Source organism: Mus caroli, chromosome 14, assembly GCF_900094665.2.
Source record: "Mus caroli chromosome 14, CAROLI_EIJ_v1.1, whole genome shotgun sequence".
Lineage (NCBI taxonomy): Eukaryota > Metazoa > Chordata > Mammalia > Rodentia > Muridae > Mus > Mus caroli.
The window spans coordinates 100364135-100384878 of NC_034583.1; the positions used below are offsets into that span (position 1 = coordinate 100364135).

General features: G+C 36.7%; 1 protein-coding gene across 2 annotated transcripts; it reads right to left on the reverse strand.

Moving 5' to 3' along the window:
- Positions 1-922: 922 nt before the first annotated feature.
- On the reverse strand, positions 923-7503 carry Slitrk6 (SLIT and NTRK like family member 6). 2 transcript variants are annotated; one of them, XM_021182615.1, is made up of 2 exons: positions 6981-7503; positions 923-4648 (listed from the first exon to the last, which is right to left on the reverse strand). In XM_021182615.1, the coding sequence occupies exon 2, from the start codon at positions 4622-4624 to the stop codon at positions 2102-2104; it is 2523 nt and encodes an 840-aa protein (XP_021038274.1). In that variant the 5' UTR covers positions 4625-4648; positions 6981-7503; the 3' UTR covers positions 923-2101. The 2 variants fall into 2 exon arrangements, with proteins under 2 accessions (XP_021038274.1, XP_029324597.1); XM_029468737.1 differs by having other exon boundaries at positions 987-4567; positions 6981-7452.
- Between the last annotated feature and the right edge of the window lie 13241 nt (positions 7504-20744).

The following is a 20744-nucleotide window of genomic DNA, read 5'->3' on the forward strand; positions in this document are numbered from 1 at the left end:
GCACAGATCCACTTCAAAGATTCCTAAGGCATGGGGATTTTCAAACCTTACTAATACTACTATGGTTGTGATTGGGATAAAAAAAAAATTGGCAGAAACTCAACTGAGTAGGAGAAATAGAATAACACATTTTTTGTTCAAGAGTTTTTTGTTTACTCATTGTATTGTGTGTAAACTCCATCCTTGGAGAAATTATCAGTCACTGTACTTAATAGTTTTTCTACAAACATAAAGAAATCTTATTACATGCATTTTACCTAGAAAGTTTTATTCTGAGGCAAAAACACAAGTCTGTTGTCTTTCCAAGTTCTGGAAATTAATAAAGTGATGTTGGTTTACAATGAGCCTTTAAAGTGTTGATTCCATTCATGTAAGAAATAATTTGCAATATAAATCCAGTGACTATGATTACAGAATAGGCTCAGATCTAGTCTTGAAACCTTTTGACCCAGATATCACAGTATTGGTAGTAAGAAAAGAATTTGAGTATTGAAAGATGAAATACCTGGTAGAATACTCAGACATTGCTGAAAGACATTGTTACATGAGTGGACAAGAGTACTTTTTTTTTTTTTTTCGTTAATTTCTCTCCCAACAAGAGTTCAGGATTGCAATGTCTTAAAAACACAGATGCCAATTATGCTGAGTGACTCTTTTGACCCAATAGAGTCTAGTATATGAAAATTATAAATACAAATAAATAAGCAAACACCTATTTTAGGTTAGGTGTCAATCATATGGAAAACCCAAAGGATTAGTGTGTGTGTGTGTGTGTGTGTGTGTGTGTGTGTGTGATGAACACAGAACTTCTATGCACACACAAATAGAACCAGCCTTTTCCATATGCGGAGAGTATACTGAGGTGATAATCATAACATGATTGAATCACAGCTTAGAATAATTGATTGAAACACTTTTAGAAATGTTTTCATTTTACTTTTATTGAAGTGAGCAATAATCTTAAACTTTCTTAAAAGGCACCCAAGTATAATTATCTTGTGAACCAAAAATATACAAAACTGTACAGAATAAATAGTTCATAGAAATCTAGTGATACCTTCTTGTAAAATAAAGCTACACTGTCCCTCTCCTGAGGCAGCTCAGAACACTTACCTGTAGAAACGCCTCTTGCTACTAATCTACAGTACCTATCAGTGTATGTCAATAAAAATAAAATAAGTTTTACTATTCATTTTATACCTTTGAATTAAATGCCACAAAAGACATGTTTTTTATCATTATCATCCAGTTGTACAAATAATTAACACTATGAAAAGAAGCAAACTTACTAAGTGCTCTAATCATATATACAGTAGAATCTCAGTAGCATTTAAAAAAAATATCCCAAGAAGAATAGAATGTCAAACACAAATCACATACCTTAGGTTCACAGCAGCATTACATCAAAAAATATCCACAGAAAATGTGTAGATTAAACTAACACATTTGCTTATTTATCCCACAGGAACTATTTGCCATCTTGAGTCTGAATTCAGAAACCTTAGCAATGGCACCCTTTGTTGAAAATTCTGAATCATTAATGGCCCAGGTAATTACAAAATTTACATTTTTACTTACTATTGCCACTTTTTAAATTTAAGTTCCAGTTCCCCTTTCACTTTTTATGAGAAAATTTAGTGTGATTGACAATATAAATTTCAGAAATATATGTGATTATGAATAAATTCCTTACATACTATGTATGTATATATATATATACAGGTATATACTTAACTGATGAAATTTAATTGTATTTAGTCATGAATAGAGTATCCAAGAAAACTGGAGCTTTTTATGTGTTCAACCCTTTAGGTGTGCAAGAGAAATTCTATGAAATACTTGTAAGCATATGGAGCAATACTACGTACTCCTTGCAACAGTTATATGCAAGGACTTGTTTTATTTGGAACAGGCTATATTGCCTGATGATAATGCCATGGCTTCCTCAATTGTCCCTGAGTTTCACTTTCTTCTTTCATCTCTCATAGGATTACTGCTGTGCTGAATTCTGATTGATAACACCCACGTAAGGCACTTATTTCAAAAGTTTGGACTTAAGTCAGAATCACAGCGTTTCTGCAAAAGCCCACAAACAGCCCCTCTATGTTTGCTGCTCCAGGACTTCTAAGTAGTCAGGTTCAGCATGCAAGTTAGCTTTGAGCTCAAAGTATTCATTTTTAGTCTGTTCTACCAACACCTTCCTTGGTCGTGAGTACATCAATGTTTCCATTAATTTTAGCTCCTCGTGGGCCCCAGGATAGTTAACCTCCACATCTGGCTGGAGCTGAGCAAGATTTTTTCTTAGGTACTCTGTGATGCCAAGCTGCTGTAGTTCCCTCTCTTTCTCCAAAATGTTCCTATATAATAAACTTGCATCCTGAAATGACAGGAAATCTGTTGATTGGTCTGTAGTTTTGTATTTCATATTTGAACCTGTGAGGGGTGAATGATTTTCTCGTTCTAACAGGCTCCTTTGAAGATGTTTTGCATCATTTCCCTCTTTATCATTTCTTTCCTCAACTTCTTCCAAATGCTTTGGAACAACGGATGGACTTCTGTAGACATGAACCATTGGGCTCACCATGTGTTGTTCATAGAGAGAGGAAGAGGGTCTTTCGGTTGTATGGTGGGTTGTTTTATGGCCATACATGCTGTACTGCAAGTGTACAGGACTGTTGTCTCTCAGGTGTTCCTCCACTTTTTTCTTCTTATATCTTCTCCTACGGTGGAGGACAAAAACCACGATCCCCGCCGCACAGAATACAATAGTTATGAACACAACCAGGAGTCCTAATATTAGAACTGATAGGGGCACAGCATCAGTGAGAGAACTGAAGAGAGTACCGGCTGTATCTGCCGCCACTGTGGGAGAAGTGACAACAACATAACTACTCTGGGTTGGCATGGAAGGATTATTCACTAAACCAGGGCAAAGAAGATCACTGTTGAGGGCTTTTAATTCCTTCTTGTCAAGATGCCCTGGGGAAGTGCAGAGGATATCATCTGTCATTGTGCCCTTGCCAAGCTTGTGTATCCATTGCTGCAATCCAACCAAGTCACAAGAGCAGTCCCAGGGGTTATCCTCAAGGTCAATCTGTATCAGGAAGTCAAGGTCATCCAAGATGTTGCTTACAGGTAAATGGGTGAATTGGTTTGTTTTAAGATTTACTCTAGTCAGAGGAATACCTAAAAAAATATGTGCCGGTAAAACTTGAAGGAGATTGTTATTTAAATAAAGAACTTTCAGTTTAGGCATTGGGTTGAAGGTCCCTGGTAATATTTCCTTTACCGCATTGTACTCAAGATACAAATACTCGAGACTGTGGAGACCAAGGAACATGCCTTTATTGAGTTTGGTCAGATGATTGCCATTGAGATAAAGCTTCTGGAGTCGTGTCAGATTCATAAACGATCCTTCTTCCACAACTTCAATGCGGTTGTTTCCCAAGTGAAGCATTTCCAAAGTGAAATAGTCCGTAAGGTCAGACTTCATTAAGGTATGAATGATGTTGCCTGCAAGAATCAGCTTTCTAGGATTGTGTGGAGGAGGCTGTAGATCTGACAAGCTTTCAATATTGCGCTCCTGACAGTGGATTAGAAGTCCCGAAGGGGAGAGAACTTTGCAATTGCAAGGGATAGGACAATAAGGTACTGGAAGCTGAGTGGATGGCTTTGTAAGATAAGGTACCAAACCTGGTGCTTTGGTAGGTTGTTTCAAAATGGACGTATTCTTGCTTGATAGGCGGCTGTCACTTGTTGAAGATGTTATGGCCAGCAAAGATCCTGATGGATCCTCATGCTCTTCATATTCTGGTGGCGTAGGGCAAATAGATTCCTTTTTCAGGCGACTCAGTATGCTCCCTTTGAAAGGTGGAGGACTGTAGCATATCACATCACCAATTATAGATTGTGGAGGCATATTTTCTAGCCAGTTTTTTAGCTGCAACAATTCACAATTGCAGGCCCACTTATTGTCCTCCAATTGGAGATCCAATATCCGGCCAATGTGTTCTAAAAAGCCAACATAAGGCAATGATTGCAACTGGTTCCCACGAAGATCTAGATGGGTTAAAGGAACAAATCGAAATATGTTTGGAGGAAGACTCTCAATAGCGTTGTCATTTAAAATCAACACCTTCAGCCTGTTGAGCTTGCTGAAGGCACTTGGTTCAATTACCGTAATGAAATTATTATCAGCCTGTAAGAATTCCAGGTTCTCCAAACCATGGAAGGTATCCTCTTTAAGAATTTCCAAAGAATTGTGATTGATATGAAGTTGCTTAAGAAGCCCAAGGCCATTAAATGCACCAGTTTCTATGTCTGCTATGTTGTTAAATCCAAGGTGTATTGAAAGGGCATTGGTAAGTCCAGAAAAGTCATTCGTGTGAAGCATTGTCAAGCCATTATTTAATAAGCTTAAGTGGAAAGGTCTTGATGGTGGCACACTGATTTGGGATAATTTATTGATTCCTTTTTCTTCACAGTTTATTATCATTATGCCATCTTTCTCCTCACAATTACAAAGAGTGTCGCAAGAGCCTCTGACTGAGGGCATTGGTGACTGGGACTGTAGAGACAGACAAGCAAGAAGAGATGGATAAAGGAGATAAGTCCACAGCTTCATTTTGTCATATGATTGGATCTGACTCTGTAAAAAAAAAATTTAATAACAAGGGATTTTAAATGGGCAAAAGCAGGGAGAAGTGTCTGAAAAGATTTTTATACAAAGAAAATTGCCATGAAACTATGAATAACTTGCTGCATCTTCATTTTCTTTTAGTTTGAATCAACATTTAAACAGAGTACTTTAACTAGTATCTTCCTCAAAATTAAGGAAAATTAAACATTATAATATTATATCAACACTTGTGATCGCAAGTGTTAAAAAGTGCTTTTCACAGAAAAGAGAATGCTTCCTGGCTAACTGGACACTTCAACATGGTTCATAACTGAATATCTGAATATACCATGACTAAATATTTCCCTTGCAAAAAATTCCATGAATGCCAGAAAATTATATGTGTGTGTGTGTGTGTGTGTGTGTGTGTGTGTGGTGAAATGAGATAAAATAGTAGAGCACTGGTGATAGATACATGATAAAATATTGTGAATGTGTATATAAATATGTATGCACTTGTAAGTGCATATATGTTCTCAGGGAGCCTGAAATAATTATTTATGTATAAGCATATCTTTGTTTTAACTTTTCTTGGTTTTGCAGAATATATGCATAGTGTTGAAAATTCACTTTAAAAGATTAAGGGAGATGTGTCTTTAATTGTATAGTAAAACATAGTATTATAAAAATGATTTTGTTTCGGCTCTTTTTTTTTTTTCCTGAGGCTTTTTGTACGATGCTTCTGAGCATCAAATGTATATGCTTAAAAATACCCACATTTTTTTTTTAAAAAGGCACTTTATCTTGGATTTCTAGATGTGAGAAACTTTCTGCTGCTTTTAAATTTCCTCATGAATGAAGTAAAACTTAGTTAAATAAAAATAAATCGATAACATGTATATCAATATTCTCTAAACAAACAAACAAATGAGACAACAAAGCAAGCAATGCCTGCTCTGAAGGTCTGGCCAATGACTTGCAGAGGACACACTAAGCAGGATGTTGGACACTGAATGTCACCTCACAATTCAGCCTTCCATAAGGCATACACTTGCAAAGAATGAGGTCTGAAATAAACTGCACACCTTTAAAATGTTTCAGGATATTCTTTAGATGCCTAAAAAAAATGATAGATTAGTAAGCAACCATTTTTATAAGCCATCAATTCCCACAACACTACAAGTATATCAGCAGTCCTCAGAAAGACTCACTTTGAAATGATTGCAGAGACAAGGAGAAACACAGACAAATCTAAATATATATAAACTTGTTCCTTTCTTTAAATATTTGGCCATAAGTAGATAAATGAAGTTGAAAGACAAGCACCATATTTCACAACCATTGAGCATTACAATGCTGATTAATGCTTTCCATTTTGTAGATAAAAAAAACAAATAGTAACTTTGATGTTAATTACAATCAGATTAAATATCCCAGACTGAGTCAATAAGCCTGAAAGTAAACTTTAGTCCCTGAAAATACATTGTTTCCTTGGAAACTTACAATCCAAAGTTTCTGGAAGGCAAAAGGCAATGGAAGGAACAAAACAATAGAAAGCCTTTGCATGTCAAGGCAAAGTTAGGAGGCTCTACATTTCCATGGGGAGAAAGACTAATTTTAAACAGTCCAGAGCACTCTGCTCAGAAGGAAGGAGCTTGTGTCGGAGCCTTCCGCTTGTGCTTTGGCTCACAGAAAGTCTAAGTAATTCATAAATTACTAACAAGGAGTTTGATTTATTTCATCAACAGCAGCATCCTGAGAACCCAGTAAATATTTTCCAGATGTTAACAGCTTATTTTTTTTATCTTATAAGCAACTTGTAATATTTAAAATGTGCCTGGTATAGTTTTAAATCTTTTCAGAAATGTATAGCTATCAAGAGTCAGCCTCTCTTGCCCATATCTAATATAATCTTAAAATAGCCACAACTCCATTTGCATATTTTCAAAGACTATATAATTTCGTGACAGAACCATATAAAAGTATCATACGAAGTTCAAAGCATTGCCTAATGTGCCTATACTTGAAATTCAACCATAGCATCCAGTTGTCCCTCAGAAGGCACACACTTTTAGTTTCTAACAACAAGCTGCATATTTAAAAAGAAATAATCGCATATTATGGAATCTGGTTTTCCCTACAGCCAGCTGTTGGACTAAATGCCAACAGCTCAGGAGGAAAAGCATCTGCTTCAGCGTTAGCTTGGCTTGTGAACAAAGATAAAACTGAGTATCCTTTAAGGAAGGGAGAGAGAGAGAGAGAGAGAGAGAGAGAGAGAGAGAGAGAGAGAGAGAGAAATTCACTGTCTTCAAGATAATACAAACATCGATATAAAAAAAAAAGCTGCATGCATTGCTCCTACCTGTAAAGCAGTCACTTCCTGGTGCGATATGAAATGCCCAGCTGGAAAAAGTGTCCAAAGTCAATCAGGTTCTTTATTGAAAAAGAAAACACCAACCACAGGACCACAGTGCACTTTCTCCTCAAATATCACTTTTTCTCAAGTCCCATAGCTTCAGAAAGTTAAAACATCTGGTCGAAGGCGAAACGCTGAGCCCTTAAATTTTCATTGAAAGTCTTGCAGGCAGAACACACACTGGAGCATCCTGAAGCCAGAGTCCCTTTCTCCCCCAATTAATATTCACAGCATACTTCACAGCTATGCTGACTTTGTTTTGCATATAGTTAACCATTGACAAGCTGCTGATCACTGTAAATAAACAAGACGCTTTGCGGAGACCCGGGGGTGTTCACTCTTGCTTTCTTTGGTTGTAGATCCAGACTGCTGTACAGCTCTCCTTCCTCACGGTCGAGTCTTTCTAGTTAGCTCAGTTTGTTATTAGTCAGATTGCCAAGGACTGGGAGGTAGGCGTAAATAAAGAGACTTCTTGGCTTTTGACTCAGCCTTTAAGCCCTTCCCCATCAGAAGTGCTTTAATCTGCCAGTGTCATATAACACAGGAGACAGCTCCACCTTGGGACTGTTCAGTGCCTCCTATTTCTGCAAATGGTCTTTGCACTGCTTTATTTATTTATTTTTTTTATCAAATAGAGAGCAAATGAATTTTGATGGAAATGATTGCATGTGGCTGTAAATGCTTAATAATGTGTTTTGTTATGAACGAACGATGAATAATATAATGCTGAAATTGTTTCTTGCACAGCGGTATACTCAACACACACACACACACACACACACTGAAACGACAAGCAGGTTTCTTGCACAATAGTTACTTCCTGTCGTTTTATGCTTGGTGTTTTACGTTGAAATTGGGCACTAATTAAATTTTAAAATGTGACACAAATTGCTTCTCTGAAGAACGTGGCTTTTTCATTCACCATTTAAAAATAAATCAAAAGCCTGATGTGCGACTATAGTTTTCAGGCATCATTATTTTCCCCACTAGAGAAAATATTTTATAATGAAGCTAAAATTTGGGGCCACTGCTGCTTCTGACTTATTCAGATTTTTGTTTACAATGGAAGTGCAATTATTTTAAAAGGTATTTAAATAAATAAGATTATTTAGACTGCTTTATAAGCTGCATGTCACACCCCTACATATGAAATTATTTTTTTACACATCAAAGTGAATGTAGTTACTTATGTAATAACTGCAGCATTTTGATTTTAATTGTATTAGCTGAGAAGAATACAAGCTCCTAAGTAGTTCATATTTAAAAAATATTTGTTTCTTCAAATCTTATACATTTTAAAATCTTTCTGAGGATTCACAAAGTTTATTTCTTTAGTTCTCTAACAGTGTGATTATAAGAACTTATTTATTTATGGCATTCCAAATGCCTGATCATTTCATTCAAAAAATGAATGTATTAGATACCCATATTTGTTTCTCCAAACACATACTGTTTAGATTTCTTCGTGCCCTAAGATTACACATAACCTGACATATCATTTCAGAAAAATTCACTCTGGTGATAAGTACATCATCAAAAAGCAAGAATAACACCTGGATTTTTATTCAGTTATTGACCTAAGTACACACTTAGGTCTTCCAGGATTTTATGATGATTCCTCTGTATTATGTTGTCTATTCACTCTTTTACCTATGTCCTTGGCATTGTGTGCATTAAAATTAGGGCAGAGCCAAGAGGACAGGAAAAATCGTGAGAAACAGGAGGATGAAGAGTGGGCATTAAACTAAAAGGAGGGAATGATTGTCAGAGTGTACACTGATTGGCTAACTCAAACCTCCTTAATAGCATAGACAGCAAGTTCCACGTTAGAATTGTCACTCATCAGAAATTAAGAGAGAAGAGGAATTACAAACATCTGAAAACACAATGTTCTCACATTATTATTTTATATTGGGAGGAGGGAAGGCCAAAAAATAAATAAAGATAAGAGTCAAGTCTGTGAACAAAATTTCTTCTGGACAACTGGAAAGTATGTGCCCTGTACTGTTTTTACCTGTACTGATATATCTATCTAGTTTTAGCCAACTTGAACATAGGTCTGTTTTCCAGTAGCAGAAATTTATATACTGTATCTTGAATTCCTTAGCCTTACATTATAGTATACAAATTACTGTCTAATTAACAAGAGGAAAGAAATGACAAGGCTTAAGATGCTGTAGAGATGGGAGTGTGGGTCAGGGGTAGAAGCTTGCACAGCATTTGAAAGGCCTTTGGTTTGCTCCCAGCACTTAAACAAAATTCACTTGTTCTGTAACGTTCAATTGAAACAAAAAGAAGAGCTATTTTGAGTACAATTTGTAGCATTCTGTGGAAAAAATGATAATGCTGATAACACATTTTTAAGCATAATCTTAGCTTTAGCTAAATATAAACCTTAAAACAGTCTTAATGATCATAGGTAATCCACTTGTTCTTTAGGCCTTACTGTCATGATCACTTATTTCATTCCATAGATACAAAATATCCAAGCCATGAATGGCAGGTGCACATTAACAATGGCCAAGAAATAATGGTGCTTTAATCATATTGTCTCTTCTTATCTCAGAGTTCTCCAGCATTGGAGCGCTCTCTCTCTCTCTCTCTCTCTCTCTCTCTCTCTCTCTCTCTCTCTCTCTCTCTCTCTCTCTCTCTCTCTCTCTCTCTCTCTCTCTCTCTCTCTCTCTCTCTCTCACTCTCTCTCCCCTCACTCTCTCTCCCTCTCTCCCTCCCTGTCTCTCTCCTGACTGTGGAAATGCGGAAAGAGAACTGAAAAGCAGAGCTACAGTAGTGTTCATGTATCTGTTCCTTTCTGATCTTGACTCTGGATGGAATATAAGATTCCTAAAGTTCTAGATTATAAAAGAAAAAATTAAGTCAAATGAAAGATGTTCCTCATAAGCTGCTTTTAGTTTAGATCTTTTACCACACCATCAGAAATGATATCATAATAGTTCATAGAGGGGTCACATGTTAAGGTGTTAGAGGTGGGAGACTATGTTGACTAGTTTATATCAATGTAACTTGAGCATGTTTGATTCAAAAATTGGGCAACTCAGCTGAGAACACTCTCACCAGATTAGCCTGTGGGAAGGGATGTGCTTCATTTTCTTAAATTAGTAACTGATGAGGAAGGGCCTGGCCCATCACCAGTGTTGCCCCGCTTTGATAGATGTTCCTGGGCTGTATAAGAACGCAGTCTTTAGCAAGAGAAGAGGAGCAAGCAAATGAGCAGCATCCTATTGTCTGTTCTTTAGTCCCTGCCTATATGTTTCTGCCTTAAGTTTCTGCCAAACTACTGTGGATGATGAATTGTACGCTGATATAACCTTTCACACCAAGTTGCTTATAGTCATGCCATTTTGCCACAGAATTAGAGCTAGCCAACACAGGTGTTACAATCATAAGTCCAAGTATATTATTAGCTATATAGTGAGTTCAAGGCCAGCCTGGGCTAGATGAGACCATTCCTCAAAATAAAAGAGATTTGCTCATTTATCCTTGGACTAATTGTACCTTAGAGAACTTGTGCAGAGATGTACTTATTTTAGAGTAATGTTTAAGTATTAAGGTGGAGTATTTAAAACAGCTGAATTGTGGAATTGGAAGGATTGCAGACCTAGACATCTGAGTCACCTTTGACATGACATAGGTACAATTTAAATATTTTAGATAGAAAAAAAATATATATCTTAGTGACACTGGGAATGAGAAATACACAAGGAGTTTGCAAATTCTTGAAGTTTTATCATCTGAAGAAAAATTTTAAGCATATATCCTGAAATAAATGTCACTTTTATGTATTTATAAACTTGCATTGAAGGAAATATTCAACTCAGATATTCAAAATAGCTATCTATCATCCTGTTTTGTCTACTCCATAGGATACTTAAATTTATAATAATGTTAATAAAATGAAATCTAAATTAAATAACTAAGATTAATGCCAGTGAGGTCATTTTGCATTGTTTTAAAATGTTTCTTTGGCAATTTCATCCATACCTAGATGAGGAGATCTAGGCAGTTTATGGCTACTGAGCCTAGAGAATCAGTAGCCATTCTTGAATAATAATTACATTATTATTACTAGTGATATATGTGTGTGGGGGGGGGGAGAAGGTACATGTGCTACTGGCTACAAAGGGAGGTAAGAGGAGGAGATTCTGGTGTTATTTCCATCTTTCCTCTTTTATATGAATTCATGTATTAAATACAGGTCTATAGGATTGCACAAAAATACAGTCAGCTGCAGGTTTATCTAACAGGTCCCCAAATGCAACAATTTTACGAACATTAATAAATATATTATAATATATCTTATTCAAACTTACAGTTTTCTTTAAATATGTGGATTGAAGTGTATTTATTTTATTAAGTTTTAAACAACCTGACATAAATAAAGAAAATACTTTCTAACAATCCCAAAGCTTAGTATCAAAGTTAATATTTACTTTTGACACTATATTTCCCATTTTATAAAATAATTAATAAAGTGAAATATTCTTTTTACTAAGAATGAGTGAAGGGTGCTTGAGGTACAAAGTTTTGAAACTGTAGACAGGATGTGAAATAAATATATAGATAACATAGATACATACCTACATAAATAAAATAAATAATAAATAAATAAATAAATAAATAAATAAAAGAGCTGCTGTGTAGAGATGCAGAGCCCATTTTCTCTGAGACTACAGTCACCGATAAATTGGCTATAATCCAGTGAAAAACCACAAGTCCAAAAGTGTTTGATATTAGGGCAGACCAAATTGGATGTGATGATCAAACGACTCCAATTTGGGAGAGGAGCAAAGCAGAGCATTGAGAAGGATCTGGGAAGAGTTGAGTTGGTAGTGGAGTGAAAATGAACAAAATAAATTGTGTATAATTCTCAATGAACTCATAAAACCTTTATAAAATATTGCTTTTAATTATCACATTTTCTGTGCCTTGCAATTAAAGCCAAATTTGCTTTTCAAATATTAAAATTAGATTTCACATTCATGTTCCAATGGAAGAGAGAAGGCCATCAGGTTTTACAATCATCATTTCTTGGAGATACGATTGGAATGTGAGTAGAGCCACAAGCAGTGTCTTTCTTGCAGTAACAATATACATTTAAATGAACAGAACCTAACTTTCAGTTGATGAAGAACATATCTTCCTCCTGTTTACCGTTCCTCTTGCATCTTAATAAGTGAGAGTGGCACTGGCACAGGTCCAGCTTGTGCAATCCTTCTCTCAGGTCTGTCTTATGGGATGGCATATTTTGGAAGAAATGAGTGACATAAGTGCAATCATTTGCCCCATTGCATATAAATGAGTGTTTCAAAAAGGAGTGTTTGGCATTGAAACTTTATCTCAAATGATTAAGCTTTAATTGAATCTTATATTTCATTCATGCCTTATATAATCTGACTGTAAATATGCAATACTAAGAAAAGGACAGTTGATTTATCCTAAACGAAGTTTTATGTAGGAACAAAGATGGGGTATATGCAGTAAGAGTCACCAACCAATGTTTGACTGAACAAAGACTAATCCCATGGGCAAGAACTAATTCCTGATATTATTAATGATACTCTGTTTTGCTTGTAGACAGGATCCTAGCATAAGTTTCCTCTGAGAGGCTCTACCCAGCATCTAATGGAAACAGATTCTTTTTTTTTTTTTTTGGAAACAGATTCAAAATAAATGGAGTTTGGGAGGTTTGTGGAAGTGTTGACGAATGATTGAGGGACCCAAAGAACACTGGGGCTTCATAGGACCACCAACAGTGTTACATAACCTGGACCCTTAAGGGCTCCCAGAGACAACCACCAACCAAAGAGCAAACATGGGCTGGTCCTATCTCCCCCTGTCCCACATAATATGCAGCTTGGTTTTCATACAGGACTCCTAACAATTGGAGCAGGGACTGTCTCAGAACTGTTGCCTGACTGTGGATCTTGTTTCCCTTACTGGGCTGCCTTGTCTGGCCTCAGTGGGAGAGAATCCCCTATTCCTGCAGTGAGATGATTGCTAGGGTGGAGTTATAACCAAGGGGGACATCTTCTTCTCGGAGTTAAAAGGGATCTGGTAATGGTGGGGATCTGTATGAAGGGAGGACTGTAAGGAGGGGAGGCTGATTTTGGAGGTAAGGGAAAAGTAAGGAGAGAGAGAGAGAAAGAGAGAGAGACAGAGAGACAGAGACAGAGACAGACAGAGACAGAGACAGAGAGACACAGAGAGAAACAGAGACAGAGAGGAGAGGGAAGGATAGAGGAGGGAGGGAGGAAGGGAGGGGGAAGAAGAAAGAGAGGAAGCATGGATGGGGGAGGGAGGGAGAGAAGAGAGAGAGAGGGAGAGAGAGAGGAGAGAGGATAGAGGAGAGAGAGAGAGAGAGAGAGAGAGAGAGAGAGAGAGAGAGAGAGAAGCTTCATGGTCCAATTTCCTGTTGCTGAATTGAAGTCGGTTCACACTGACTTATACCACTGTTTAACCGAGGGAAACCTAAAATAGAATAAAGCAAAACAAAGATAGCAACAAGGGAAATCAGCTGTTTCCATAGAAAATGTGTTAGGGATTCCTTAACACTCTCTTCTTGTAATTGATGACTAAGCAAAGTGACTCACCAAAGTGTGTAGGAATTCTTTCATGTTGAAAAATGAGCAATATACAAAAATGCAGGCAAGCCCTTGTGCTGAAACAATGTTAATCCAAGAAGTTTTCTTACAGGGAGAAACTCTCAGGTAGGACCTAACTTTCCTTTGTATTTTTTTGTTTTGTTTTGTTTTGTTTTGTTTTGTTTGCCTGTACATGACTGTAGAGTATGTTGCACAGATAAATAGCCTCTCAAGAAAAATTATATATATATATATATATATATATATATATATATATATACACATATGTATATAGATATGTATATCCTGCTGATAACTATACAATGATATCAGATCACATGTTACATGAATGGGTAAAATTCCATGAAGGCCCAGCCCTATATGAACTACAGACAATTAATGGCTTTTGAGAAAGGGAAATTGGGACTTTTCCAATGAGAAACCTCAATAGGTCACCCAGAATCAAGTGCTCAGCTCAAACACATGTGTGTATGAGTATAGAAGATATTTTGAAGTGTTATAAAACTCAGAGAATTAACCTTTGATTGATAAATTAAACCTCAGATAAGTGAAAAATATCCTTTCAGAATTGACCTATATTTGTCCTAAAGATACATATTCATTTTATATTTTACTTGGAACATGCATGAAAAATGTAAGACTGTAACTATCTTAATTCAAAAAAATTCTAAATTTTTTCCCTTCCAAAAAGTATGTTTAAGGGGGGAGGGGGAGGGGATGGGGGTTTTCAGAGGGGAAACTAGGAAAGGGGATACCATTTGAAATGTAAATAAAGAAAATATCTAATAAAAAATGGATGTTTAATTTCCAGAGAGTAGTATTGTAAATGTTTATCTGAAAAAGTATTAAAATATATTCAATATATTCTATAGTTTTCATGTATTTGTATACTAAAATATGACAAATACTGAGTATAAAATAATAATTATATACTTTGAATAAAAGTTAAGATTATGATGGTAAAATTCTATTAAATTTAAGTTTTTGGATAAAGAAATATTTTTGATTTAATAAAGAGGAAACATTATTTTGTAAGAATCTTTAGGATTAAATAGCGCATGAATTTTGTATATCAAATTTTTCTTGGCCACTAAGATGAATGAAATTCTACCTACATAGAAGGCTTGTTAAAACTAATAAGATTATACACTTGTTCATCTAAACAGTGTAAAGTTTGATGTCACTGGACTTCACTGAATGTGTAAAGAACTCTTTGAAACATCCTTTTTTCTTGATGAAAAATTTTCAGAAACATATTTTCTGAACTGATTCTCACTTTCTCTGTAGCTCCAGCTTATAAGAATGTAAGGCATCCTACACTCATTTTAGAAACACCATAATCTTAAACAGACATAATCTTAAACAGCTCCTTTACCTGGAGGAATAAAATCAATGCTAAGCAGCACCTACCTGCTCTTCCTTTCTTTCTGGACAGCCACCTTTCCAGAACATTCACACGTTGATATCGTTAGAGATTATGGTAATATCTCGTGATAGCGAGAGGGTAGAGAATATGAAAATAAAGATTTGTAATCTAAAAAGCAATGTTGAATATTTATATCTCATTCCTCAAAAAATAAGTTCATCCTACAGCCACCATGATTTAAAACATTTTTACTCTTTTCGCGCCCTCTGGTGGAATATTAAAAATGGTGCAAGAGAAAATACAGGGACAAACCTATAAGATTTGCTTCTTAAATGAGTAAGGATTGCAGGCAAATTTATTGCTAATAAAACAATATCATTCTTGAGTGCTAGAAGTACAGTAAAAATTCTGTAGGTTTATTTAAAAAGTATTCCAAGATGCAATCATATAGCCACTGCACTTTGCTATTCTGTAGCCTGTGATCTTTTGGATATTGATTATAAACATTCCTCTAAATAATTAAATACATACATACATACATACATACATACATACATACATACATACATACATAAACAAACAAATAAAAATAAGTTTAGGCTGTAGTAATTAATTTAACTAACTAGATGATGATAAATTTAGTTGTTTTCCTTGGTTATTTAATTGATGCAATACTAAATATTGTATTATTATTCTGTAAGACATATTCATCATTGAGCATATAATGTATGTAGAACCATTGGTCATGACATACATCATAACACAAACTTAGAACAAGAATAAACCAATTATATGAGTGAGAAAAATTACCATAATAAGAATTTCTCTCCAATGCCAAGTCTCTTTGCAAAGTCTAGATTTCTCCTTTTTCTGATTTACAACAAGAATTTTAAAGAATGGGCAGAATGTATATGAAGATTATATTCTACTCACATGACTTAAAGAACAAGTTATTCTCCAATATGTATTAATAACAATTCTTTTGCTAAAACATATTCATGTTAGTGTAAATGCATGGATAACAACTGAGGACAAATGATCCCAGAAATTAATGTTGTGAGTGATATATATTCACCTTGGTTCATTTTTTAATGTTAGTTACTATACACATATATTTCATTTATTATAACAATTTTTAGTATATTTTATCTAAACATAATTTTCAAAAATGAAAATTTGCCTTTAGTTTTTGTAATTAAATTGTGTCTCTAGATGTGGAGTTGTAGCCTACTGTCCTTTATTACAAGCTCTTATCCTTTATTCAGAAAACCCTGGGTTCAAATTCCCAGATTCATTAAAAAATGAATCTTTATAATTATCCCAATAGAACTAAATATTAGTCTCTGGTGTTTCTGTTCTGTTGACAACCTTGGTGTACCTTACTCTTAATCAAACCTTAGTATTTCCCTGTTTTTGTGGTTTGAATGAAAATGGCCTCCATAGGCTCATATATTTGAATACTGGTCCTCAGCTGGTTGAATTGTTTAAGATTAGGAAGTGTATCCTGGAGGAAGGAGGTGTGTCCCTTGAGGTAGAAGATGAGGTTCCAAATGCCTTAGTCTCTCCTCTCTGCCTCTTGCTTGTGTATCAAGACTATATGCTCAGCTATTGCTATTGCTACAGCACCATGCCTTCCTGCTGCCACACTCTGTGTTACCCCAAATGAACTCCTTCTTCTAAAATCACCTTGGTCAGAATGTCTTACCATGGCAATAGAAAAGTAACTAAGACTCCTTTCTTGCAATTAGAGAATTTGATTTTAAATAATACCAATTCCACATATGCTTTCTCACACTGAGTTTGCATTTTACCTAGAATACTAAGTTGCAATATTTCTACCTGTATCCCTTCATAATGATGTTTCTGCTGGAATTTTTTTCTTGTAATTATAAAATATACACAGGGTTACACTGTTAATTTCTAAGCCTGACACTCTGCTAATATACAATGGAAAAAATAATTTTGCATTTTTTTTTTTGGTTTTCAAACAAAAGTAGGAAATGGCTTATTATTTCCTTATAACTTGAATTGGTCAAACACACCATGACACTGAATAGAACCAAACACTGAAATGTACTACAGATGTCCCAGGAATGGCATATGTGTGATGTGTGTACAAAAGAGTTATTTTTTACTGTGAAATATATTTGAGGAACAAAAATGCATTATGTACTTCGGCAAATCCTATTATTCCAATGTTACATCCTGGCAGAGTAGACAATGGTGGCATATGTTCATCTTGTGACACCAGGAGTATCTCAGATTATAAAGTGTCCATTGAATAAAAATAATTTGTCCTGTTCAGTCATTTCTTGAGGACAGACAACATATGAGCAATTCAAATTTCTTGCAGAGCCATAGAGGTTCTATCACTATTACATCAAATGGAGACTCTGGGGAAGTTCCTAAAGATACACAGTTACATTGGTTGCCAGCTGTTATAAGACTCTGTCTTCCCTTCTTATAAAGGATGCACATGAATCAACCTTGGAAACCTTGGTTCTGTCACTGTTGTAGCCTGACAGTAACTTATCACTAGTGATGACAAAGATGAAGAAAGAGCTGTTAAAGGTCACTTACTTCTTTGGCTTGTCTCTGTCTTTCTGAGACAACATGATGGGATTTATCTGCATTTCACCCTCAGCAGGCACCAGGCATCTCAGCAGTTGGAAGCATGGGAGCTGCAGAAGGGACCTTCAATACATTCGAAGAGAACACAGAATATGATGGTAGAAATGGGCTATGATGCCCATGGGCACCACCAGGCAGCCAAGAAACAAGAAGAGCACAAAGCCAGAGTCCTTGGCATCCTTGGATTTACAGTACACAGTACACCCTAATCCATGAATGTCTAGGATGTACCTGTTCCAACCCAGGAGAGGTGCTTATGCCTATGCTAAGGAATAGAGTCAGATAGAGGTAATGGCCCTCCAGGCTGGGAAAAATATGATCACACTTGCACGATCCACATGGATATCATATTCACAGGAAGGGTGGTAGTGGAACCAAACTCTGCAAACAAGAAAGAAGAGTTTGGCACAGAGCAGGGAAAACTCAAAGGAAAATCACACGCTCCACCACAAATACTGTACAGAGAATCTGAAGCCAATGGGATGCTCTAGAAACAGCAAGAGATCCAGAATGGTCATGAAACAGGATCCCCCAGAAAATCTATTAGGAAAGAATTTACCTATAAAAGAAAAGAAAAAAAGTGGAATAAAAAACGGCATGTGGATTGTAGAGCAAAGATCTAAGGCCTATATTAGCCTAATCACAAATGAAGCTTCTGCCAAAAGTTATGCAAAAGAGAAGAAAGAAAAAGCCTGAGAGCACCAGCACTCACCCCCTCTCTGCTTCACTGCCTGGCATGATGTGATGACCTGACAAGACAGGAGTTCCTCTTTTTCACCACACCTTCCACATATAGTGATGTTCTGAGCCATCTAAATCCACATGACAAAATAAAACCTTCTTCCTTTAAAACTGTTTTTATTTTTATTTTTTTTATTTGTTGTTTTTGCTATTTTGATTTTTTATTGACATTATATCCTAAGAGTAGGTTCATTCCCTCCACTCCTCCCAGAACCATATGCATATATCTCTCCCCCCATTACTCCCTGCATTTCTCAGAGAAGGGGAATCTCCCATGGGTAGCAGCAACCCACCTGGCACATCAAAGATCAGCAGGACTAAGGTCATCCTTTCCATTGAGGCTGGATAAGGCCGTCCAGCTAGGGAAAGGACATCCAAATGCAGTCAACACAGTCAGAGACAGCCTCTGCTCCAATTGTTAGGGAAACACGTAAGGACCAAACTGCACAACTAGTACAAATTTGTAGAGGACCTAGGTCCAGTTCATGATCACTGGTTGTTGGTTTAGATTCTGTGAACTCCCACTGGCACAAATTAGTTGACTTTGTTGGTCTTCTTGTGTGCCTTCCTCAGCTCCTGCCTGATGTTTAGCTATGGGTTTCTGTACCTCGTTCCGTCCTCTCAGGAGAAAGTTCCTGTCTGCAAGAATAGTAGAGTTTCCTTAAGACTGTCAGGGGTTGGCTTTCTTACATGGGTTGGTTCTCGAGTTGAGGTGGCCTCTGTCAAATTTTAATTGGATGTAAGGTAGAATCTCAGAGTCCTTTTGATTTGCATTCCCCTGATGACTAAGGACAGTGAATAATTCTCTTTTTAAAATTTTGTTTGTTTCTTCACACCACAAACAGGATCCCTCCTGGTATCCTGTCAAAGAGTCCTTTCCCAGTTCCTCTTGCCATTCTCCTCTGAGAGGGTGCCCTTCCCTGGGTAGTTCCCTACCGAGACCAGACAAGATAGACACTAAGAGCAAGCTACATTTCTCTTACATATGTGTCAGGGAACCTCAATTTATGTCCAGCCTGTGTATGTTCTTTGGTTGGTGGCTCAGTCTCTGAAAACTGCCAGGGGTCCAGGTTAGTTGACTCTATTGTTGGTTTTACTGTGAGGTTTCCATCCCATTCAGGGTCTTTAATCTTTCCCTCAGCTCTTCCATAAGAGTTTCTGATCTCTGCCCAATGTTTTGCTGTGGGTAACTTCCCCAACCCCTTTTTTTATTAGATATTTTCTTTATTTATGTTTCAAATGTTATCCCTTTTCCTGGTTTCCCCCTCCAAAAACCCCATATCTCCTTCCCCCTCCCCCTGCTCACTAACCTACCCACACCTGCTTCCTGGCCCTGGCATTCCCTACACTGGGGCATAGAGCCTACACAGGACCAAGGGCCTCTCCTCCCATTGATGACTGACTAGGCCATCCTCTGCTACATATGCATTTGGAGCCATGGGTCTTTCCATGTGTACTCTTTGATTGGTGGTTTAGTCCCTGGGACCTCTGAGGGTACTGGTTAGTTCACATAGATGTTCCTACTATGGAGCTGCAAATCCCTTCAGCTCCTTGGGTCCTTTCTCTAACTCCTCCAACTGGATCCTGGGAACCTGTGCTCAGGACAATGAAGCTGTGAGCATCCACTTCTGTATTTGCCAGTCACTGGCAGAGCCTCTCAGGATAGAGCTATAACAGTCATACTGCTAGTCCTGTCAGTATTGCATCATTATTGAAGGTCACAGCGTTTGTATCTGGATGAACTTTTCTTGTCTGGTACTGTGCATTGTACTGTCCAGCACCACAGTTGGTAGTCAACAGCAGTGAAGACTCTGGCTAGGTACAAACAGAATGTCTCTGGATTTGATGGCATATTTAATGACTGTCTTTAGCAATAGGGCCTTATAGTCAGCTTGTGGAGAGCACATACTGGCTTTGGCAATAGCTTTTGAAGTTTGGAGTTTCCAAGGGACACCTCTATTTCACCACCAACTCAATATGATATAACTCATTCCTAGCACAGGAGGTGTTTCTTGTTGTAGGATTCTCTTCCCTGTTATTTGGGGTTATATTTAGATTCCTTTTATATATGTATACATATGTAGTAAGTTTTTATGACAGTAAATACCCAAACAATTTTTCAAGTGCCTTTGGAGTGAGCTGTACTTCTCTATGTTCCTTCTGTTGCTCTTACCTGTTGTCTCCCTCTCTCTTCCGTTTTTATTTTCCTACATCAATTTCCCCTTTGTCTGTCCACAACATAATATCCGATTTCCTCTTCCATGCTATATCATCTACTTCCCACTGGTCCCACTCTAAGTACCTAATTTCTGTGGTTATTCTGATTATAGTACACATATCGAAAGCTTAAAA